This window comes from Catharus ustulatus, chromosome Z (genome assembly GCF_009819885.2).
Source record: "Catharus ustulatus isolate bCatUst1 chromosome Z, bCatUst1.pri.v2, whole genome shotgun sequence".
NCBI classification, from domain to species: Eukaryota; Metazoa; Chordata; class Aves; order Passeriformes; family Turdidae; genus Catharus; species Catharus ustulatus.
Window position 1 is genome coordinate 61,054,769 of NC_046262.2, and position 21,081 is coordinate 61,075,849.

A 21,081-nucleotide genomic window follows, 5' to 3' on the forward strand; every position below is an offset into this window, starting at 1 on the left:
ATACCCCTTCCTTCCCATCAGAGAACATTTGGAAGCCGACCGGCACTAAATATTAGGTCTCTCTATGTAAATACAAAATATACTTGTATCCAAATCGGGAAAATAGATGTGATGAATAAAAGAAATCAATTATTCTTCCTGTTTCAGCTGGAAAAAATGTTAGTGTTTCCCTCCTCCTTACCGTGAACTTAAAAAATAAAGGGAAACGCCTATTATTTGCTAATTGTTCATTAAAGGACAGCTGAATTTCCCTCCAGTTATGCACATTTGAACAATTAAAACTGTGGCATTCTGTTAGAGGATATTTTAATTAGGCCTGGATCTCTCATTTTCAAAGAAACTGTAATCTCTATGTGTTTCTGGCAGTCCTACTGATCAAAAGGACCAATTTTGAGTGATTTCAACATGTCCTCACTTAACAAGTGGTGCCAACTTGCTCTTTATTTTTGCATAAGTTGCTTTGTAGCATGGGTCTTGCTAGTGTCAATCACACATTTAATGTGATTGCCTATGAAATTATTAGTCCAAATTAATAAAACAGCTGCAAAAATAACCCAAATGTTCAAAGTACTACCAGTTCCTATAACTGAAAGTCATAACCACTTTACATCAGGTATTATGTACTAAATCCATGTAAAGGAGATTGAGGAAACACTATTAAAATGACAACCCTATCATCCACGATTCTGTCACCAGAAAAGCACTATACCTGAGGCATTTATATGTGTGTCTAACTATACACTGATCTATCTGCTTTGTCCAACTATGGTTTTCCTTGGGCTTCTAAAACAGCTCTTGAAATAAATTCAACATGTTTGCAAAACTTACTGCCTTTTCTGAGAAGAGCAAATTCCATCTGTTTGTGTCATAAAAAATAAATCCTCAGGTCATTGTAGCAGAATATTTAATCTGTGTTCATCCAATTTTGCACAAAATCTGTGTGCGACACCAGCCAGAAAAACCCTGAGCACTGGGTGAGACAGCTTACATGGTGATTTGATTGGCCACACCAATTTCTGCAATAAATTTTTTTTATCTGAAGTTTTTTTTATTTTGTTTTGTTTTGTTTTTGTTTTTGTTTTTATTTTTTTTTTAGGTAAAGTAGAAGCGGCACTGGACCTTATACTGATCAATTCCTTCCCTCTGGTGGGTAACTCTGAGACATCACTTATCTGTGTCACTTCGAAATGGCGCTCCCGTGAGTCTATCACAATAGGCCGGGACCAGGAGGATGTGGCAAACCAGCACCGAGAACCACTGGAAGTTAATGAAGATTCCAAGAGAGCAGCAGCCAAAACAGTGGTGTGGAAGAGGGAACAGGCCAGTGAAACTATTGGAGCGTATTACTGTGAAGCGAAACTCAAGGATGAGGTGACAAGGATACACACCATGAAGATGCCACTAGGAGGTACAGTATAGTGGTCAGACTGAATTTACTAAGGAACTGCTTGCAGACTGGCAGCTATCCCTGGTTGTCAAAAGTGGGCACAAACATGGCCCCAGACCAGGCAAGGCAGTCCTGAGTCAATAAAAATAGACTTGGTTCAAGGTACCTTTTTTTTTTCCCTGCGGTGCAGAGAAACTGTTTGGTACTAGGTGCTAGTCATTTCCTTGTAGAAGTTAGTCAAACATCTATAAGTATTGTGCCTCCATCTGGCTACGGCCAGGAGCACAAAGTTAATCAGCAACTAAGGTGGCCTCACTGACCCCATGGAATAACATACATAGCAACTCCTGCACTGGGTTTCTTGCATTCCAGACACTTGATTTCAAATAGGTTTCCATTTTAAAAGTTTCACAGGTCTGAGATGTAGATAGCAAAACATCACAATTCTATTTTTCTTCAGGCAAACTGAGCCTAGAAAACACTGGATCTGCACAGTCAGTGTCTATTTCAGAAAAAAAAAAAAAAAAAAAAAAAAAAAAAAAAAAAAAAGATGGATTCCTCTCAGCACTGAAAAGGAAGTCCAGAATAGTTTTCCAAAATCTGAGAAGGTTATTCACAAAAATCCACTACAGATTTCATTATTCATTTGATTATGGTTTTAGGCTATGCACAGTAGTAAAAGCAAATGTGGTAGGGATATAGTGGGACAAGAAGGTGAGATTTCTACAATCCATTAAATTGTATTTCCGTATATTCAAAATATCCCTTTCTGGACATCATTAGACTTCTGGGACAATTTCCAAAGCAGAGATCACAATCAACTACAGAAAGGCTCAAGAAATTTTGAGTAATTTTCTGCGGTAAATCACATTTTCAAAACTGAAGATGATTTTTAATAGATTTTACTGTACTGCTGATGTTTTATGCTATGGCAACTGGTCTTAAAGGAGACTTGACAATTTTAGTCTTTATAAGATTTTGGTAAGAGCAATTTTTGTTGTTGATGTCTCCTGAAATTACATTAAAAAATTATAAAAGGAAATATTTGTAAGAGCGCAGCTAGTGCGTATTATTTCTTTGAACAGGGGTAGGTTGGAAGCAAGCTGACTAGGACGAGTACATTTTTATTTGGTTTATGTTTTCTCTGACCAAATGTCGTCTTTGAAGGGTTTGATTGGTCACCAAGAAAGCTCTGCAGATGCAACTGACAACTCCATTGTTTCAAAGGAGTCAGCAGTGAGGAGGAGATAAGATAACAGTCCATGGAATGTCAATGTGACACTGCCTGTGGCAGTCTGCCAGCAAGCTGAGCACATTTCTAGTTGTTCTGTTGTAGAGCAACATGCACGAGTGGAAAAACGTCTTCTGAATCATCAGTTCTTTCCTCTTGATATCTGTGGGCCTAGGTGCAGAGAGTTTTAAGTAATCAAACTTTGATGGTTTGTTATGTGACAGATGTTCTAAACAGAAGCAGCATTCACACCAGCAGCTGGTAGGTTTCTTGGATAAATTTCTGGACTTGAATCCCTTTCTCAGATTTTGTCTGCAAAAGTTTTCACTAACAAAATTCAAACTAGCAAGTCCTCAGTGAAAGCATATAAAATAATCAGATTTGAGAAATCAGGTGAGAAAGAGGTGCATCAGAGATTCTCATAGCTATTAACACGTACAGAAAGAGGAGCAAGAGGTTAAGGAAAGATTGTGAGGTTTGGCAAAACATATGTATCTGGAAAACAGACCTTTTCCCACTTTATTGTTGCTGTCTTCATAATTTTTAAGGGCAGAATGTGTTTATCAACAGCAAAAATTGAGTTGAAATGTGCAGTTCCCCATTAGGGACACCAAAGTCAAGGGAAGAAGCAGCACTTCTGGAGACCCAGCCACTGTTTTGCATCCTCCTGGCAAGAAGCTGGTGAAATACTCACTAAGCGTTAATCATTTGGGTAGCCTCACAGACTTGGTGGGAACTGCCATCTGCCTGATTATATACCTATTATCAAGTAAGAACATACAAGAATTTTGCTGTGTAGTATGGAAAGAAAATAGGTTCATTTTCCTGATTACGATCTGCTATTCTGAAAAAACAAGACCATTCTCCTGAATTTTTTACCCTGAAACATTATAGTACACATGTAATATTCATACATGCAATGAGAGAGAACAGTTTATGCTTTATCTTCTTATGGGGAGTGTTCCTTACACTGTGTAAGTACATACCTCTAGAATAAAACATCACAGAATGTTCTCCTTCTAGTTAAATATTTTATTCAATTTTTCTACACAACAAATGTTTATTTTCATGTATGTGATTGAGTTTTCCCCACAGAAACTCAACCATAGAACTGTCAAAGGGACAACAGTGGGAATGCTAGCAGAAGAACACTATGGCACTTGTCCTGCAGTTCAGTTCATTATGTCTCTATAAGGAATTGGCACACTCGAGATGTGAAATCATATAATACAAATCACAATCTAAAAATATGTTGGAACTGAGCCCAACAGGGAGTGTGGATTCCTTTCCATTGCAGCAATACCCTATAGAAAAGTCTTGTGGTTCAGCCTAACATGCACAGAAGAGTAGATGGGAATACAAAAGTTTAATATCTTGTTAAAACAATTAGTATTGTCTCACTAAATTTGGTCCAGAAAGCACTGCAACTAACCCCCTTAGGATCATTTGTAGCTAACAATTTTTTGCAAAAGCTGTTGAATTATCTTTTTCTCAAATAGATAATGATTTTTCACTATGCATTTGTTACTAATAAATAACTTCTAACTTGAGAGCTGGCAGTCAGTTGGAATTGTTTTCAGTTTTTGTTGCCCATTTCTAATGAAATCTTATTTCATTATTCTATATTAGAATTCTCTGTTTCTCTAAGATGTAAGTGTAGATATCAGTGTTTAGGTAAAATGACAAATGCACATACTTAATATGAAGCAGGAAGACTTCTGCTGAAATCAATTGCAGATCACTTACAGAAGAATTAAAACATGTGGCAGAGTCTCAGAGTATAACCACGAGAACTGCGCAGGGAATAGAGTAATTTCACAAATATAAGCCGCACCTGATTATAGGCTGCACTTTTGGGTGTCGGCAACTTTTCATTCTTTGTCCATATAAAAGCTGCACTGGATTATAAGCCGCACTTTCGTTCACAGCGAGGATCCGCGTGCAGCTTTCACAAAGTTGCCAATTAGTAACAAAATCGCAGGATTGTGCGGTTTACTGGCTCAGTTCGGGGCCGGGCGGGCTCGAGCTTGGCTCGGGGTTGCTGCGAGCTCACACTTCCAGGTTGGCAAATTTCTGAACTTCATCCATATATTGCCCGCACCTGATTATAAGCCACACTTCCAGGTCTGGACCAAAATTTTAGTCAAAATGGTGCAGCTTATAATCGTGAAATTACTGTACTTTCAGCTGAAATTCAGGTGGGTCTTAATTCAGAAAAGTCTCACTCACCTTGCTGGGGAAGCAGGTGGCAGCAGAAGGAAAAGCAAGAATGGATGGACGTGGAGGAACTTGCATACAAGAAACCCTTAAGGCTAATAAACTTCAAATCTAGAAGGAGAAAAGGGATTGGTTTAAAAATGTCACTCCCCTGAGTGATCTAAAAGGGAAAGTACAGAGGTATCAAATTCTCAGTCAGGTAAGAAGCTGAATAGTTAGGAAGTCAAATTTGGCTAATTTTAGAAGAGATTTTTTCCCATATAGCATATAAATGACAGTATATACTGGCATAAACCCTCAGAGCTAAAAATTACCTGAGAACCTGAATTTGTCCTCAAAATACTTCACAACTCTCCCTTTGAATTTTTCAAGTAAATGAAAGGAAGCATCCTTAACTTCTAACTTGTTTCAAAGTAATGTGGTAATTAAAATTTCAAATTTATTGGTTTCACAAAGAGATATTTCTTGAGGTTTTTTCTCTTCCTTCCCTAATCATCTTCTGATGACATTTTCCACTAGTACTGATAAGGAATAGGCAGAAATGTTGGGAAAATCCTTCTATCTACTGGTTTCTTCATTGTTTAAATCAAGATCTACAAACAAAAGTATAAAAGTACCTTTCTGTTCAAACAGGAAAATGAATTTCAATTTCCCTGCTGGTAAACTGGCTGACCTACACCAGTCCCTCACACAGAATTTTTATATTCACTAAGCCATACTTCCAAGTGAGAGTATTTTGCTAAAAGTACCACAACATGTGAACATAATTTTTTCCCTTGGGTTCTTAGTGCAATCCAACACCCTGTATTCCCAGAATCTGGTGAACTAACACAAGCACAGACCCAATCCATCCTACCTCACTTCCTCCCAGCCCTGCCTGATTGTGGGCATTATAAAACATTATAAAGCTTAAGTAAAAAGAACTGAAATCATCCTAGGTATTTGTTTGCCAGTGACAGCTTGTTCCCAACAATGCAATTTCCAGTACTTTTTCCAGTCCGCTATAAAAATGTCTTAAGGGATAAAGAAACTTGGGAAAGTGTTTTACAGCCATTTGGAGCTCCTAGTTAGAAACTATTTCCAGTTATTCAGCCAGAATATTATTCAACTATTATTTTCATGCCTCAGGTTCTAGTGGCAGTCTGTTGTTACAGGCTATAGGCAAGTCCTCTATCTTTGCCAAAACTTAGGTTGAGGCTGCCGATGGTAAAGAACCACTTTATGCTCTAAAGAAATTGAAGTGTTAAATCTGAGTGAGGCTTATGCTGTAAACCATTCTCAGCTATCAGGCCAGAGACCAGATACAGACTGTAACTGCTATTCATCATATATTTCTGTTTTCAGCTTCGTTCCACCCAATGGCATTAACTGTTACAGCAAATAAGGGAGAACATGTGAATATCTCCTTCATCAGAATGGCATCAAAAGAAGAAGATGCAGTGATCTACAAGAATGGTATTCAATCCTTTTCTTTCCCTTTCCCTTTCCCTTTCCCTTTCCCTTTCCCTTTCCCTTTCCCTTTCCCTTTCCCTTTCCCTTTCCCTTTCCCTTTCCCTTTCCCTTTCCCTTCCCGGAACTTCCCTTCCCGGAACTTCCCTTCCCGGAACTTCCCTTCCCGGAACTTCCTTTTCCTGCTATCATTGTTTTTGCTGAGTGCCAAGTCATTCTTTTAAAGTTATTGCTGCTGTTGCCCATGCTATGCAGCTCCAGCAGACTTCATTCCAATCCTCTGCTTATATCTTCACTTTGTTGTTTTACTGTTTGAATTCCTTCATATATTTGCCTGGTTGGTTGTTTTTCTTTCTGGGCTACTCTGAAGGCCCAGTTGGTGTATCTTTTATAGCATTTCTACAGTTTTTCAAGTCATACTTTTCATTCTTCAAAAGGCATTTTGAGGCCATTTGCTTTCTACAGTGCCCTTCAAGCTAGGAGATTAATCACTAGTACTCTGCTATTAGAAAGAAAAATTGTAAACAAAATCTAATTCTTATTTCATTTAGCTACGAGAATTAGTCATGTTGTAAATTTTGTAACACCAACTCTTCTATTTAGCATGACATCTAAATCAGATGTAATCATTGTTCAGCTGTGTGTTGCTCCTGCTTGATGTTTGGAAATATGTGCAGGTTGCTATCTGCCTCCTGTAGAAATGTACAAAAATAAATGTCACTAAAACTCACAGTGCTTTCATAATCAGAATGTTAAACAAATTATGATTGTGGGAAGCACATGTAGTGTTCTACTCCATCTTTGATAGTCTAGTGTACAGTGAACCACCAGGAAACAGGGAGTAAAATAGAGCAGGATGAGGTAAGGAAGTGTCAACGACACACTGCCAAAGAACTCACATAGTGAGTCAGCCTCAACCAGTTACTGATTACCTGAAGCACTTCAACAGGCTGGAAGAGTTAAATAGACAAAAGGTGTCTTTTAAAGAGGCAATAGACAAAGTAGACTTCCACAAATACCCATTTCTTTGTACTTCAGAGATTCAGCTGTGTCAGGGTACAGAAGACAAGTTTGCTGTCACCTGTCATTTCAGGGTCCCTAGAAAAAATTTGTGATCTCCTGTCACCAGTTTCTCAGAAAAGAACCAGATGAGATGTTGCAGCAGGACTGCTTACATCATGGTACTCCCTTAGCTGCAATTCCATCTGGAAATTCAGCAAAAAATCTCAGATTTCCCCTGGCCAGTAGGTCAAGTTTTTCAGCTGAGGTTGATGTTGAAACAACATTTCTGAGAAGTCCTGATACAGCAGCTGGAAAAGAAGAAAAAAGGCTTCTTCTACTATATTTAGCTGTTGCGGTCTTTCACTTCAGTTGTTTCAAGTACTACTTCCCCCTTACAGAATCTCACAATGGCTGTATAGACAATGAAATGGTTCTGATGAACAACATTGCTTTCAGACATTGGCATAACATCTTGGAAAACAAGCCGTAAGAGTTGAGCCTTTCTTAGCAGACTGTAAGCATAAGGCTTTCTAAATGCTTTGCTGTCAAGTTTGTTATGCAGCTTCTAACTCAGAAGATATGTTCAAAACACTCCACAGTTTCAAAACAAATCCCTTTCATTATTTGTTCTTTTAATTTAGCCCTGTTTCCACGGAGAACAGTTGCCATGTTCTGCCATGGACTAAAGTGACCTACATCTTTCTGCTGCTTTGGTTATGATACTCAGCAAAGTTGTACATTTCTAGGCTACCTGAAACTTGGCAACAGTCAAATTGGTAGTATGTATGGTCACAGACAGCAGAGGTCCTACCTGGTGCTTTTTACCTTCTAAATAATGTAAGATAAGTGAAAATAGGGAAGAAAAGTTGTTGCATTTTCAGTGTGACTGCAAGGGACTGTAGAAGATGAGGACAATTTGATTCATGAGAGTAGCATTGGTAATGGTCATTCAGCCGTTTGAGCTTGCAAATCAGAACAGCATCAGGCTGTCTGGGTTGTTAATGTGAGCAAGTTGGGATTTCCAGCTAGGAGAAGTCCAGATGGAGACCTATATAAAAGCCTTCCAGGAATTGAAGGAAACCTAGAGAGGGGTTTTTGATGGTGACTGGACAATGGGGAATGGCTTTAATCTGAAAAAGTGTGTGTTTAGATCAGGTACAAGAATAAAATTCTTGTATGTGAGTGTAGTAAATTGCTGGAGCAGGCTGCCTGTGGAAGTGTTGGTTACTCTATCCCTGGAAGTGTTCAAGGCCAGGTTAGATAGAGTCCTGAGCTACCTGATCTAGTGCAAGGCATCCCTGCCCATGGGAGGAGGTTCAAAACTGGATGATCTTTATCTTCCAACCCAAGCTATTTTAGTGAGTCCCATATGGACATGCAGTAGTCATAGTTATGCTGTGAGGGTACATTGGTGGGTGATTTTGTTTGTATAGTGCGGATGAGCATGTGGACAAATATTTTAGTGAGAGCTAGCTGGACCTGGCATTAACCTACTTCAGCAACCTTGCTCTAATAGACTGGAGCAGAAAGACTCTTGGGGTCCTGGAATTCAATGGATGCAGCTTATCTTTGACAGCAACCAATGTTCAAATGTTGTTACTTGGTGATCCAGAGGGATGAAAGAAGACCAAATACTACTGCCTTATTTAGCAAACGTGTATGACCAAGCACAGCAAATTTCGAATAAAATAAATAAGTTCTTTGGTGAAAAAACCTAGAAGAGACAGAAATGTGTTAAATCTGTGAAGAAAAGACAAAGGTATGCTGAGTTCTTCCTGCTTTGGTCTCCTAATTAAATCTTCAGGCTAGTCAGACTAAATTAGACCTTGTTGGCATTTGCTTTTCGACTCCAGCCCTAGAATCCTTATGGATTATTATCCCTTACTTCAGAAAAGACCAAGAAACGAACACTTTTAACCACTAAACTCTTAGCAAAGCTGAGTGTGACGTTGTTTGTCCTGTTTATCTACTAAATCTCGTCAAGATCTGTCTTCCTTTTACTTGCATCTCTCCAATTATAAAAAACTAGTATAGGTAGAGTTGTCAGAAACTTAATCATTAATTTGTTGATTCTGCTACTTACCTTGCCCCAGCTGTCCTTCAGTAGGCAATGCAAACTCATTTCTTGATTTAGAGGGTCAATCATGTCAGTCTGTGGTATCTGTTTGCTCCTTCCTCAGGCTCCTTCATCCACTCTGTGCCCAGGCATGAAGTGCCAGGAGAACTGGAAGTCTCCTATCCTCAAGTTCAACCACAGGATGCTGGGGTTTACTCTGCCAGATATATAGGAGGAAACCTTTTTACTTCTGCTTACATGAGGCTTATTGTAAGACGTAAGTTCCATTAATGTGTGGTGATGATTAATAGTTAAAAGTCAAAATTAATCTGAAATTAAATACATTGTGCCCAAATAAGGGCCAAAATCTTTCTTGCCATATGCTCCCATCAGATTATATCAGAAGAAAATTTTACCCAAGGGTCTTTGGTACAAGCTGATAAATTGATGCCAACAGTTGAGAGAGAAAACAACACCCCATCAGATTTAAGTTCAGCTTATCTTAGCTATTGCCAGTACAGCTAGCTCTTTTGTCAACATCTCAGCTTTTGAAACAGCAAGAATGCATGAAGGAGGTCTGGGTCTCCCTGTTCTCTATGGTGGGTTATATCCAAACCTCATTTATCCTAAGGTTCAAAATCTGTAGCACATATTATTATAACTTCACAAACTATCTTAGATTTAGTTAGCTCTTACAGTTCACTTCCAACTGGATGAAAGAAGGAGCCGGTATATTTTCCATTAAGTATTTTGCATACTTTGCTGCTCATACTGCTCTGTAGCAGATAAAAAGAAAATTATATTCTGTTAACTTGGACAGAAATATAAAATTGATGTAAAAAAATAGGCAGCTATTCAAATATCTCACACTGTAGAAAAAATATTTATTATGATTACACACATTTGGTTTATGAATATCCACACGATACTTCCAGGAGTTGTGACTGAATAAATGTAATGCCCCAAATTTGGAATTTGAAGCTACTGCTATCTTACTAACTATAGTGGTCCAGTTGACTGGAGTGTGGCAGTCCATATAGATTGTACTTCTATGTATTCTACTGTTTGCTCTAAAAAGAATATTGCAACTTGATGGGTTACTGAATAAGAAGACAACAAATATGTCATTATATTTTTCCATAAAAGGATGTGAAGCTGAGAAATGGGGCCCTTCCTGTAGCTTCCACTGCCCTTCCTGCACAAACAATGGCATTTGTCATGAAGATACTGGGGAATGCATCTGTCCTCCAGGTTTTATGGGAAAAACATGTGAGAAAGGTAAGTAAATAGTATTTTCAGTGTTTGCTTATTAATTTGTTCTCTGTAACAGAAATTGGCGTATTATTGGGGGAAGAATCATATGGAGTGCCTGGTTTTACTCTTGAAAGCTACAGCATTTACAACTGGTGCTAGAGACAGGACAGAGTAGGGTGAGATGAACCCTGAATTCTGTTCTGGCTGTTCTTGCAGCTGTGATGTAATTTCTCTTTCTCTGTTCTCCTAGTAGAGACTATGCTGCTAGGGAAGATAAATGTTTCCAACACTTCTTGATCAATGTGCACTTGTACAGTATGCTACCTAGTATCTTCTAGGCTCCTTTTCTCACGAAAGGCTGGATCAGATGATTTTTTGAGGTCGCTTCCAATCTGGGCTGTTCCTATGATTCCCTTGAAATGAGTACAGTAATTTCACGACCATAAGGCGCACCAGACTATAAGGCGCACCCCCGGGGAGTCGGCAAAATTCGCAACTTTGTAGATCATATAAGGCACGCCGGACTATAGGGTGCACTTTTTTTTTTTCAGTGAGGCTCCACCCCCAGCTCCCCCCACGCGGTTGCTGGCCGAGGCCCCGCCTCAACCTGGCAGCCATGGGCCCCTGGACCCGCCTGTACTCGGCAGGGGCAGTGCCACAAGCCCCCAGGCCCGCCTGTACCCGGCAGGGCCGGGGCATGCCTGCCGCTGCTCCGTGCCGCCCCACCGGGGCCGGGGCATGCCCGCCGCTGCTCCATGCCGCCCTACTGGGGTCGGGCTATGGCCGCTGCCCCTCCATGCCCCCTCCATGGGGCCAGGGTGTGCCTGTAGAGGGGCCGTCTCACCCTCCACGGGGCCGGGGGGTGTCTGTGGAGGGGCCATCTTGCCTCCACGGGGCCTGGGCGTGTCTGTGGAGGTGCCATCCCGCCTCCACGGGGCCGGGGCATGCCCGCCGCCGCTCCGCCCCACTTCCACCTGGCTCCCCCCGTGGCTCGCAGCTCTCACTTCCGGGTAGGCAAATTTCTGAACTTTGTCCATCAGATAAGGCACACCGGATTATAAGGTGCACGTCCGGGTTTGGGGGAAAATTTTAGTCAAAAGGGTGCGCCTTATAGTCGTGAAATTACTGAATGCTCACTGCTGCTGACTAACTTAAATGCATGGTAATACAGGACATCTTAAGGATACACTGGCACTAGGAAATATGCTAGAGATTCCCTGGCTGCTTCTGAAGAAGCCACTAATGTGCTCACAGGGTGCTTTGTCTCTGTAGGGACATCGACAGTGTATATCTTTTTGTGCAAATGTGTGTCTGAGGCAAGTAGTTTGGATTAGGGAAAAACTAGAGCTGGCATCACATTGCTTTGACTTCTCCAAGAATCTTTTGGGTTCATTGCTGAAATTTTGACTGAATTGCAGTGCTGCAAATACTAGAGCTAAGCTGTTGGTATAGTTGGCACCTGAACCACTCCAGCATAGTACTACTGTTCTTATCACAGAAGCAAAACCTTGACATCAGCAGTTTTGCATTAATTCACCTCTAAGAAAAATATTTGGGTTTCATGGCACTGCTTGTCCATTTTACATTAGAAAGGCTTATAAATACAATTTTTTGCTGAATCTGTGTCCCCACAGATCTAAAGCAAGGATGCTTGGCTGACAGATCCTCACAGTGAGAAAATTGTTCATTTCTGCTGCCTGAACCTATTAGAACAGTCAAACTGTGATTAGACAATTAGACAATTAGAACTGTGGCTTAGATTGCTGTGGTTGTTAATGTATCCAGTATTCTAATGATCAAAGTGCTATTTTTAATTGAAATTCATCTTTTGTCTAATTCAGTATCATTAGAAGCACTACCTCTTTCATGGACAATGCCATTGGGTTATTCTTTCCCTTTCTCCCTTCAACAGCTTGTGGAGCCAACACATTTGGCAAAACATGTGAAGAGACCTGTAAAGAAAATTATGGCTGCAGAAACTTTATGTTCTGTCTACCAGATCCATATGGTTGTTCTTGTGCCACAGGGTGGATGGGACTAGAATGTGATAAAGGTATAGTAAAAAAACAAAAAAAAACCCAAAAAACCAGGGGATCCTTAATGTTCTGCACACAGGAAATACAGAAGGGAACCAACAGAGGAAGGTAATAGATTATACATTTTACAGCCATGTAAAAAGTGTTTTACTGTAATGAAACTGAAAAATAATGGAAGACATTTTCTAGTACCTTTGCACTAACTGCAACATATGTACTTGCAGAATGCAAACCTGGGTTTTATGGGTCAGATTGCAAACTCAAATGTAATTGCCACAATCGAGGAACATGTGACAGATTTAAGGGCTGCATCTGCTCCTTCGGATGGCATGGTCTGCAATGTGAAAAAAAAGGTAAAGTAAGGTAGTAAATGGTTGTTCCCAATGTACAGTAATTTCATGACCATAAGGTGCACTGGACTATAAGGTGCACCCCCCGAGAGTCGGCAAAATTCGCAACTTTGTAGATCAAATAAGGCACACTGGACTATAGGGCGCACTTTTTTTTTGCAGCGAGGCTCCGATCCCAACTCACCCCACGCAGTTGCTGGCCGAGGCCCCACCTCAACCCGGCAACCATGGGCCCCCGGGCCCGCCTCCACCCAGCAGGGGCAGTGCCGTAAGCCACCGGGCACGCCCTGGACCCGGCAGCCATGGGCCCCCGGGACTGCCTGGACCCGGGAAGGGGGGTGCCGCGGGCCCTCTGGGTGGCATTCACCTGGCAGCCATGGGCCCCCGGGACTGCCTGGACCCGAGAGGGGTGGTGCCGCGGGCTCCCTGGCCCGCATTCACCTGGCAGCCATTGGCCCCCAGGCCCGCCTCCACCCGGCAGGGCCGGTGCCGCGGGCCTCCGGGCCTGCCCTCAACTGGCTGCTGTGGCACTTCCGGCTCCCCCCACGGCTCACAGCTCACACTTCCGGTTTGGCAAATTTCGCAACTTTGCACATCAGATAAGGCACACCGGACTATAAGGCACACTTCTGGGTTCAAGGGAAAATTTTAGTCAAAAGGGTGCGCCTTATAGTTGTGAAATTACTGTAACTAAAACAGATCTTAAAGCTAGTACAGCATTACAACTCCAGGCTGGTGTTCTTGATCTACCTTCTACTTTTCAGGGGCACAGACACTTCTGTACAGCCTCATTGCAATGTTTTTAAGCCTCTGAGCTATATGTTGCGTTTATCAGGATGATATTATTAGATTTTTAAGCTCCACTCAATAGGGCTTGACTGATCATAACATCAATCCCTGACAGAAGCTGCACACCAGCTTTTTGTATAAACTCATGGTATTTTATCATTACTTACCTTTTAGTTGGCTGCACACATTCCTTACCATGAGCTTCATGATCTGAAAGTGATGACTGAGACACTAACACCAGAGTTTAAAATTACTCTGTCTCTCTGGGAGCAAGTTAAGTTTACAAAGCTGAACATACCTTTTCTCATTGGATTCAGGCCAAGTTTTCTACAAAATGCACTCAGAATTTATTATTTTAATTGGATAAATAAAGTAACAAATCCACTGCTGATTTGTAAAACTTTTCAAGAACAAAAATAAATAGAGAAATAAGAGTGTGATCCAATCAGCCAAATTATACCTTTGTGATCTCTCTGGTCTTACAAACAGACAAAATAGAGAGCAAGTAGGTACTGCACATTCAGAATGAAATATGTGCATGATTTTGCCATAGCTAGACTGTTTGTGCTTAAAATGTCAACAAGAAAGAGAGGAAAGGGATCAGAAAACGAAAGAAGAGTGAACACAGGGCTCGTTCCTTCTCACATGATATATAAAATGATGTAAAAATGTTGACTTTGCAAAGCATGATTGTGCATATGCCCACATGAGGGAAGGCACAACTAGACATCTACACTGCCTGCACACCTAAACCTGTTTTTTAAATGTCTGTTGGAAGACTGACATAACACTATATATCTTCTGTAGGTTCAGCAGATCTTGCGCCTCAGATAGTAAACTTACAAGATCCTGTGGAACTCAATTCTGGTGTTGAGTTCAAGCCATTTTGTATAGCAACAGGGATGCCACTTCCTAAATCTGAAGAATTCAAACTCTTGAAGCAAGATGGAACTGTCCTAAGGGTAGGCTCCTGATCAATTGCTTTCTACTATTTCTAATGTTTATATTGACTTTATCTGTAGTTAATACATGCTATGGTTTTCAAGCATAGTATTAAATTTTGGTATTCTGGGATACCTCATTAACTTCTCAGCACATATGAAAATATGAAGTTTACTATTATAGATGCTTTTTGTAGATATCACTGAACTCAAGGTATCATTGGAATACTCCAAAATGCCCAAATTTTTCAGGTCCTGTACATCTTTTGTAATTTCAGCCTGATGAAATTTCAACCAGTAATCGTTCTGAAGCTGTGTTCAGAATTAATCGAATCCTGCCCAGTGATACAGGAACTTGGGTTTGCAGTGTGCAGACAGTAGCAGGAATGGCAGAGAAACCATTTCAAGTTACAGTCAAAGGTAAAAGCATTAATTCCTTGAAGTGTCTTTGTCTCTCTAATTTTAAGCACAGTTTTATACTCTAGTATGGCTGAGCTTTCTGTTCTCTTCACTGCCAGAAAATACCTGAATAAATATTTACAGTTGGAATATGAAATGAAATCCATTATAAGTAACATAATAATTATGTATATTGAAAGAATAAGTGTGATGATAAGGTTTAGAAGAAAACCCAAGGGATTTTTTGAAATATCTTAACTGTCAGCTTTACCGTGTAAAGCCCCGTCTATTTTGTCAGAGTTTTGACAAGCATCTTTCATTCTCCTAAAGATCTAGGAACAACCAGTCTTACTGATAAAGGGAGCTAAAAGATTAGTTTAATACTTGCATTCTTGTTCAGTTCCTCCTGTGCCACAATATGCCCCGAGGCTGACAGACAGAGGACATAATTTTCTCATAATTGATATCAATGCTGAGTTACACAATGGAGATGGACCTGTTGTGTCAACAAAACTTCTGTACAAGCCAGCAAAACGTTATCAGTCCTGGATGTCTGTGGAAGGTAAGAGGATGGTCTTTAATTCCTTAAATACAAACTTCACCTACTAACTGAAACATCATGTGTTTCTGCTCTTGATTAGCCTCAATACTCTACATTGCATAGAAGTTGAACCTTTTGTGACTGGGTGTGTGACTGTTTATCACTATGTTTATCACTAATGCTCATGTGGATGTGTTACACCAACAGTAGTCAAAAGTATATATTCACTTCAGGAGCAAAAGGTTTTTCCCTCCTCCCTTAGGATCAAGTGTACTCAGTGTTGGGCACAATTGTTTTAAACTCCCTTGTAAACAGAAGGTTTTCGAAAGCAGTGGGCAGTATAGAGACATGCTGGGGCATCCACTATCTTGTGTTGTGTTCATTGTGCCCCTAGTGAGACAAGTTACTTACCTAAATATTTATAATGGTATGGACAAAATGAAACCTACTTATGAGTCAGATGATCTCCTCCAGATAGGCTTTCAAATTTTATGCATGGCCTAAAATACTACAGGAAACATTACAGGAACTTTAACATCAGCTGTTACTAAATCAGTATAACCCAAGATCTATGTACAGAAAGAACACTGACTAAGCAATCAGTATTGTTTTGTTCTGAAAGAAGGGCAGATGAAGCAACCTTTGGACTGGACTGGAGCTCAACTTAAAAATAATTTTTTATACTTCTAATTATTTTATTTTATTGAATCTCAAACAACAACTAGAAAGGGAACCTGAGCATCTTACTTTGTATTTTCCATTTTCTTCCATAGCATATTTCAACATGGGCCATGGCTTAACTTTCTTATAACTTTTGTTGTCAGTAAAAGGCACAACTAAAAGACTGGACAATCTGGAACCCAAAACTGAGTATCAGTTCTGTGTTCAACTGAGTCGGCAAGGGGAAGGTGGAGAAGGCCATCCTGGACCACAGGCCAGCTTCACAACAGCTGCACTTGGTAAGGTACCACCGTGGCTTTTCACAAATGGGGTGTTTCTACTGTTTATCTCTGCAGTCTGTTCCCTTATCTCTGCCATAACACTTTCACTTGAGCAAAGAAGGTTGCACTTGAAAACTTTATAGACTCTTTCAAAAGAATCTCAGGTCAAGGGATATTAAAAAAAAAGGCAAGGGAAAGAAAAAAAGCAAATCAAAAAACAGAAGTGAGGAAAATCAGAAATAAGCAAAGCTATTGTTTTCCCTGATTTAGAGATGAGGGATCTGGGAAAGGAAAATTTTTATATTTTGGCTGGTTATGCAGCAGAGTTGGAGAAAAAAATCACTTTTTTGCTGTCCTTCCTCTTAGTATTAGATCTATTTACTTAAAAAATGAAGATATTTTAACAAGCAGGAAATTTTTTAGTCCCTTTAGGGAAAAATCCCAAACTGAATACAGGCATACAAAATAAATGAGGATTGCACCAGGACCTATCTAGCAAGACAACTGCTGTTGGCTTCTCACATCTAGAAGTGCATCTGCAACACCAGTTCATTGAAGATACTATTTTATTGGCACAGCATCTGTTGATAAGATACTGTGTCACTATCAACACCTCTTAGATGTAACTTCTGCCAAATTATGTGGGATGGTAATTATGAGAGAATTACCCTATGTCACCCCAAACTGGGGCAAGTGGTTGGGAATAACTGGTACCCCTATTTTAGCTTAGATACCACACATGAAATGTTGTTCCCTGTTTCACTGTGGCTTTTCCAAGGTCTTCCTCCACCAGAAGGTATCACTCTCTTTCCAAAAAGTATGACATCACTGAATTTGTCATGGCATCCTTTAACACTGAGGACAGAGGATGATATTCGTGTTGAAGTGGAAAGGAAGAGCGTGAATGACAACGGTGACGAGAGCAGTGTTATTACTCAAGTGCCAGGAAATATGTCCACCTTGATCATTAAAGATCTTGAGCCTAGACAGCAATACATGTGCAGGGTACGGGTGAACACCAGGTCCCAAGGAGAATGGAGCAACTATCTGTATGCATGGACTTTCAGCGACAGTAAGTGCTGATTCACACCCTTCTGTTTAATTCTTCATGTTACCCCCAATGATCAGACTAATTGTCACTTGATGACTACATTAAATGTAATCCTTTACGTTGGTAAAACTTAGTTCCTGATGATCGCTTGTGGTTGTTATTGCTATTATTTGGAAAGCTCAGCATCCAAAGAAATTCTTCTGCTGGAAATTGACAGGAACTATTAATGTGGGATTTTTATAAATGGACAAAAACAAGCTTGAGAATCCACATCTTCATTTCAGTGTGACTTGCGTTTCTGACACAAGTAGCATTCTTTCTTCCTCAGAATGATGAGCCATCAGAGTTCACTACTCCAAGCTCTTTTGTTACTCATTCAGCTATGACAATACAGCAATAGTCAGCATTTAAAGAAGAGAAGATAAAATGCAATGTAAAACCCCTGTGAGCAAAGTGTAGTTAAGTGTGCTACACTGAAGACCTCCCTTGAATTCCCTGAGTGTGAGCAGTGTGCTTTCACAACACCTCAACAAAGGCCCTATCTGAATGAAGTACCATCCGAACAGTTGTCCATCTGAATGGCTGATGGGTGACACTGCCCGTACCACACACTGGAAAGGTGGGCTTCTTCCTCCGTTGAGGTCATGTAAGGTGGACCTCACTGAAATCCTACACGTATTATCAGTATCAATGAAGTATTACTATCAGTATCATGAAGTATCACTGGCTATCACGGGACACTCCACTTTCCTAAGCTCTGACACAAAACTGCGCTGAAAAACACATAGGGGTACTGTTTTCCATGGAAAGTTAATTAGCTTAGTATTCATGGCTGTGTTCACAAGTGTATCACTCAGCCCTTTCTGGTGGTTTTCTGATGAGAAGTTTGGAAGTGTTGCTATCAAAGTCTTTTCTTTCTAACAGCCTGACAGGTAACCACTCTCTAAAGCAGCTAAAGCATGGGACTTGGGAATTATAAGGGAGTGATGATTCAGTATAGAAGGAAATTGATCCCTTTTGCATTAATCTGAAAGCAAAAATGGTGTGCTTGCATATGTCTCAGAGCATGTGTATCTTCATCCAAGACAGTATATTGAATGCCACTCCAACCTCTGCTGGAAGTATGGAATACTGCTACAAGGATGACAGCACATCAAGATCAGAAAATTATTGCATTCAGTTCCCATAGCTCATCAACAAATTCTGTTTAGCGCAGCAAAAGCACCGAGGAAAATGTTTTGTTCTCTGTGGAAAGGAGGAAGAGGTGGATGAACATGCCAATGCCTTGTGTGTTTGTGTTTGTTCTCAGGAATCCCTCCCGCACCAAAAAACATCAGGTTTTCTAACACCACAGACACATCCTCAGTCATCTCTTGGACAGCTGCTGAGGGTCATTCCATCTCCTCCATCATCAGCAGCTCCAAAATTTATGGCAAGGCTGAACACAACCACATTGACATTATCATCAAGAACACCAGCATTACTCAATATCACCTCAAGGGCCTCGAGCCAGATACTGTGTACCAGGTTCAGATTAATGCTCAGAACAACATTGGCTTGAGCAACCCAAACACATCGTTTGAACTGAAGACTCTACCAGAAACTAAAGGTTAGTTAATCCACCACACTGGTTTTGCACAAACCAGCCTGCGTTTTATAAACTAGTTAGCTATGACTCTGTCATGATACTAATTTTTTTATCTGAGTTTTCTTTTGCTCTTACTTTGGACACAAAACACAACACCACCCAAATTTAATTCTTAGTTCACTTCATGCTATTGATGAAACGACAACATGCACTGTTTGTGTACATCCACTAAAAAGGGCCCAGTGACTCAAAAATTAAAGGAGCTGCATATAGCAAGACCATTAGATCACTGAATGGCCTCATCTCTGCTCTGACTGAATTAAACAGAATATACAGGTGCTCAGACATCTGAAATTCAGAGCATGCAACGTTTATGTCATTGTTTGAAAACAAAGGGATGTATCCTTAGGTATTTAAAGAGTTACAAGACAGGACTATTCACTTACACATTCCTAAAGTATTGCTAAATTCAAAATAAGCTGAAAATGATGATCCGTTCTCATGTCCTTCCTCAACAGCTCCATATGAATCAAAAGGAGGCAAAATGCTGCCTATTGCTATCCTTGGCTCAGCAGGGATGACCTGTGTGACAATTCTCCTGGCCTTTCTCATCATGCTGCAGTTAAAGCGAGCCAACTTCCAACGTCGAATGGCTCAGGCTTTCCAAAATGTGGTGGTAGTTTTCCAGCTTCCCTGTGTCACTTTGTTTATTAACTTTAGCTCATCTTTTCCTGTTTTTCTTCCAATTTCTTTTTCCTGCCTTTCCCAAATCCTGTCTTCTCTTTACTGTGCAATTAGTACTGTTGTAAAGCTTCTCTACGAGTCACCCCAAAGCTTAAGCCATTGCAGTTACAGACTAGGAGGTAGAAAACTTGACTTGAAAAAAGGTTTGCAGACCATTTGCTGTACTCCCTCTTTTGCCTTGTCGCACTTGTATCACGCCAGACAGAATAGTGGCGCCTGTTGTGCCTCTATGAAGTCCTGCCTGATTTTGCAAACTACCAAATATTTAATGTTGCATTTAGCATCAGCAGCTGCTGATACATGCTCATCCATTTTCAACCTGGGGACAGTACAACAAGCATCTATCAATGGCAAGAGCATCGTTTTGGCTGTGGGAAAATTGCTGAAGGTTTTACCACCACATGGAGATATCTCTCTATACACATGGATGTATTTGTTTCCTGCTGCAGTCTCTTAACGACTCTGCTGTCTGGTGCTTTTCTCTGCCTTCACAGTGGAACCTGTGGAGCAGAATGAAACTGGCCCAAAGAGCTCCTTCATATGTATCTAAAAAGATGGCTTCATAAACATTGGTAGGGCTCAGCCAATGATCTGATCAGTCTGCAGGCCACACAGAATAGCTTTGTCTCCTAGTCCTAACACTATCTCATGACAATGTGTAACTGAAGAGGAGAACATCTCCTTAAGTGTGGAAGAAGACAATTTCCTCTCGCTTTTTATTTCCTTGCTTCTTCGTGCCTCCCATTTCCTACTGAGCCTGATCAACCCAATATTTTATTAAGCCTAATAGGAGATAGAGCTCAAAGCTGAGACTTAGAAGTGGTATTGACATCAGTTTTATCATATTATTTTTGCCCATGTCCTTCATCTTCAGAATGATTATAACACTGTTCAGGAGGCCCAGGTCCAAAAGGTACTTAGACACAACTTAAAAGCCTGAATAATTCTGTGGATCCAGGCAGAGCTGCTTGTTGCACTTCAAGTAGGTGTAACTGTCTAACGTACTCACACTTGTATGTAAGAGATGGATTCAGCTCTCTCTCTCTGTGTGTGTGCGTGTGTGTGTGTGTGTAGGGGAGTGAGCAAGGGTATTTGGGAAATGTAA

At 40.5% G+C, this 21,081-nt stretch overlaps 1 protein-coding gene across 3 annotated transcripts in view; it reads left to right on the forward strand.

The window, feature by feature from the left end:
* Positions 1-21,081, forward strand: part of TEK (TEK receptor tyrosine kinase) — a 38,063-nt gene that overhangs the window by 10,267 nt on the left and 6,715 nt on the right. Inside the window, exons 2-14 of one of the 3 annotated variants that reach the window (XM_033084987.2) lie at positions 1,097-1,408; positions 6,180-6,290; positions 9,467-9,619; positions 10,489-10,620; positions 12,509-12,649; positions 12,857-12,985; positions 14,579-14,733; positions 14,991-15,132; positions 15,512-15,673; positions 16,477-16,611; positions 17,372-17,665; positions 18,954-19,253; positions 19,751-19,908. In XM_033084987.2, the coding sequence (XP_032940878.1) occupies positions 1,097-1,408; positions 6,180-6,290; positions 9,467-9,619; positions 10,489-10,620; positions 12,509-12,649; positions 12,857-12,985; positions 14,579-14,733; positions 14,991-15,132; positions 15,512-15,673; positions 16,477-16,611; positions 17,372-17,665; positions 18,954-19,253; positions 19,751-19,908 (2,324 nt within the window). The remainder of the gene's footprint in view (positions 1-1,096; positions 1,409-6,179; positions 6,291-9,466; positions 9,620-10,488; positions 10,621-12,508; positions 12,650-12,856; positions 12,986-14,578; positions 14,734-14,990; positions 15,133-15,511; positions 15,674-16,476; positions 16,612-17,371; positions 17,666-18,953; positions 19,254-19,750; positions 19,909-21,081) is intronic. The other 2 variants (XM_033084988.1, XM_033084989.1) reach the window with 2 other exon arrangements.